Source organism: Mchenga conophoros, linkage group LG2 (assembly GCF_057382185.1).
Source record: "Mchenga conophoros isolate Kocher_MC1m ecotype Shallow Benthic linkage group LG2, M_conophoros_male_GT1.1, whole genome shotgun sequence".
Classification (NCBI taxonomy): domain Eukaryota; kingdom Metazoa; phylum Chordata; class Actinopteri; order Cichliformes; family Cichlidae; genus Mchenga; species Mchenga conophoros.
In genome coordinates this window covers 3,462,291-3,466,069 of record NC_140527.1, presented here as the reverse complement: position 1 = coordinate 3,466,069, position 3,779 = coordinate 3,462,291, and the positions used below count along the sequence as shown (strand labels likewise).

Genomic DNA, 3,779 nt, shown 5'->3' with positions numbered 1-3,779 from the left:
CTATCATGACACATGATACAACAGTGCCATTGGCTTTTAGTTTTTCTGGATCCAGCTGATATGAAAGAAGTCTTTCTAATTTAATTGAGGAAGGATAATGACAGCTAAAATCTTGCAGTTGCCATTATCCTGTCTTTACCTCTAGCTCCACCATGGGGTAAACCTGGGTGATATTTAATGCGACTGCTGAATCGTTTGCCACAAACTTTGCCACATTAATTGGAAAAAGGACATTGGCTCTGCTTGTTCTTTTGTCCCCTTTTGCAATGCATTTCTGTACATCTGAACAGTTGAAAGCGAGGTGATATGCTTCACAAAGCCCAGGATGAGACCAATGTGACAGGAAGTGTATTTTTCAGTCTTTTCAGTGTTAACCAATCAGATACATTTTAGCGTCTGACCTAATACAATCATGCCACCTCTTTCACTCACTAAAACACCAGTGAAGTCCTGAACGAGGTGCAGTGTCAAGATGATCGTCTTATGGATGACATTGTTTGTTCTTCGGCAAGGATGTAAGGGTTTTTTTGTTATGTGGAAAAATTTGCGTGCATTGATTGTTGCAAGAAAAAGCTTTTTCCATTTTTATATATTTTTTCTTCTTTCAGATTCTCTGGTTCCAGTGAAAACAGTTCAACTTGGTCAACCAGTGACCTTAACATGTGCTTTGCCCAAAGGGCTCCAGAGTGGAGAAGTCCACTGGTACAAGCAGAATCACGGGGATACCCTAAAGTTAATTATGACATCGTTTAAATCTACACCAGCGCAATATGGTCCTGCATTTTCTAGATCAAGATTTGAGGAACATAATGATAACAATTTCAGCAATGTGACTATTTTGAAGACCGTCCAAGAGGACGAGGGAATCTATCACTGTGGGCTCACAGAGTGGATTAGGACTAACTGGAGTGGCACATATTTGTTTGTAAAAGGTAAGTGTACATCCTTAATATAAGCTTTAAAAAAGCTCTTTTGCCTCTCTGTCTCCTTTTTTCGACCTGGACACATTTTGTTACATCCCCCTCATCCCCTGAACCTTTTTAGGGGAACGTAACACTCATTTACAATATTTTTCAGCTACTATGACAGCGTAATGTCTTTGCATTTTTATTACACAGGAAACAATCAGAAAGCATCAGTAGTTGTTCAACAGCTGACAGGATCAAATCCAATCCATCCAGGAGACACAGTGACTTTCCAGTGTTCAGTCTCTCACTCTGTCAACAAGACGTGTCCAGGAGGTCTCAGAGTTCTTTGGTTCAGAGACAGATCTCATGAATCTCATCCAGTCATTTACGCTAATACACATAATGAATGTGAGAAAAGATCTGATACTCAGAGGACATGTGTTTATCACTTCTCTAAGAACGTCAGCTCCTCCGATGCTGGGACTTACTACTGCGCTGTGGCCACATGTGGGGAGATATTATTTGGAAATGGGACGACACTCGAACTTGGTATGATTTTGTGTTCAGTACTGGTGTTTATACTTCAAATATGTTAAAATATGAGTGATGAGACATTCTGAGAACATATTATTTTGTTTGTTTTTTATAGAGCAAGCCAAAAAAATTGAGTTTCTTCAAATAGCCTTAATAGTCTGTTTGGCCATTTCTGTCTCTGGGAATATTTTCCTTGTTTGCAAACGAAGAATATGTACGCCAATTAAAGGTAAGAGCTACAGGTATCTAAAATTATGAGAACAAAATTATTCCATTACACTTAAATAATTTAAAGACTAATCATTTATGTAAAATAAATCCATGGGGGAGATAGTCATTGTATACACTGCAAATACACTCCATGGTGGTTATTATTCCTATGTTAATTATTGGAAGAATTTATTTATATCACTGAATTTTATGGTTATAACAAATTCAGAAGTAAACGGCATATTAAGTGCATTTTAGTAATATGTATTTGTTACTATGATCTCATGTTTATAGCAGAAAGTGTAATAACTGAAGCACAAAATGACGCCTTATGCCAACTGGTAAGTAATAAAAAATATTGGTGTTTAGTTAAAATGTCTGAAAAGTTAGTATAACCATCTAAACCAGATTAAGAAACATTTGTTTTGTCTGTTGTACTTACAATGCAGACCGAAGCTGATGAAGAACTAAACTATGCTGCACTAAATTTCTCTGAAAGAAAAACACGAGGAAGAAAGAAGCGAGAGCCGCCTGAGGAGAGCGTCTACTCTCAAGTTAAATGATAGAACTGAAATTTCAAGTGAGCCTGACATCCTGTTACAGACCCGGTGTTTGAAACTCTTTGATTTTACTCTTTTTAACTTAAATGTCTGTGTTTTACTTATTATATTTGGACTCTCAAAGCCAACATAGTTTTGTTGCATTTTTTGTCATCCCTGATTGAACTGTATGAACTTGTCATCCTTTCTGCAATAAATCAAAATTAATTCTCCTGATGCTTTTTATGTTTATTTAATGACATCTAGTTATCAAAGGTATAATGCAGTATAATCTGGTTTCAGGTCATTTGTGAATTTAATCCAGCAGGGAGAACGAAAAATCAAAGGAAAATCTGTGTACAGATCAAAGGTTGTGATGCTATGCAAAAATTGAGACTATTTCGATGTAATGAATTGCTTTCTTCAGTGACTAAGTCATGTGTAATACATTCACTTTTTTTTGCATGACAATCCCAACACTGACACAAGCATTGTGTGCTATGAACTAAAATCCTTACTAAGTCACTTGCAAGCTTTGGCTTGTAATTTTGTGCTCTGTGTTCCAAATATGATTGCTTTTAGCTCGAGAAGACTATGGCAGAGGCCAAAATGCTAAGATTGAGGTTTTAAAGCACCACAAACCAATTATGGATGACTACATGCATTATTTATATAGTTTCATGTACTTTCACGTACTCTTTCATGATCACTGGTGATGGCAGGGATGTAGTTTGAACAAGTTGACATCTTTGCGCTCAGACTCCTGATCACCACAACAGACCAGCTAGGAACCATGGCCTCAAACTTGGAGGTGCCAATTCTCCATGGTTATTTGGACATTTAACATAATGATTGGGCAAGTTACTTTAAAAAAGTAATCGGTTATAGTTACTAGTTACTTCTTCAAAACACTAATTGTAAATTAATTAATTACTAGGAAAAGTAATTATTGCGTTACTTAAAAAAATGTTTAAATAACAGACAGGCTGATCACATGACTGTCAACATGTGAGTTAATCAACACATTGCGTGCTGGACTGCAGGGTGGCAACCAGAGGAGGACCTGCCACTGCAGCAGATTGTGTGATTAATGCAAGCACACAATATAGCAACAGAGAAACTAGAAAATCATAAATGTAAAAATTATGCACTAAACCCAAGTCCCCAAGTCAGCTCATTCCCCCAAAGCCAGCACAGGAGGACTGGAGGACCACGACACAGAACGTAAAAGTAATTTCCAGTTATTGCAAATGTTTGATTTTAGTTTAGACCTAAACATACCATTTTATAGGTTTAGAGGGCAGTTACTTTGGGCCTGGTAGGTTTGGACAGATTTTTTTCTTTAATAAATAAAATCATGATTACAAATTTTGTGTTTACTCTGGTTGTCTTTGTCCAGTTTCAAAATGTGCCCCTGTCTTTATTAAGGCTTTCATTGTTAATATACTAGAAATGTTCTAGAAAAGTTATTAAAAGTTTATTTAAATGGTAAATGGCCTGTATTTATATAGCGCTTTACTAGTCCCTAAGGACCCCAAAGCGCTTTACATATCCAGTCATCCACCCATTCACACACACAGGTGATGGC

The 3,779-nt window shown here is 36.8% G+C and overlaps 1 protein-coding gene across 1 annotated transcript; it reads left to right on the top strand.

The window, feature by feature from the left end:
• The first annotated feature begins 375 nt into the window (after nt 1-375).
• On the top strand, nt 376-2,215 carry LOC146581501 (uncharacterized). The gene is made up of 6 exons (XM_085283392.1): nt 376-515; nt 609-932; nt 1,119-1,457; nt 1,558-1,677; nt 1,950-1,993; nt 2,102-2,215. Exons 1-6 carry the CDS (start codon nt 473-475, stop codon nt 2,213-2,215), a joined length of 984 nt encoding a protein of 327 aa, XP_085139518.1. The 5' UTR covers nt 376-472.
• Nucleotides 2,216-3,779: the final 1,564 nt, after the last annotated feature.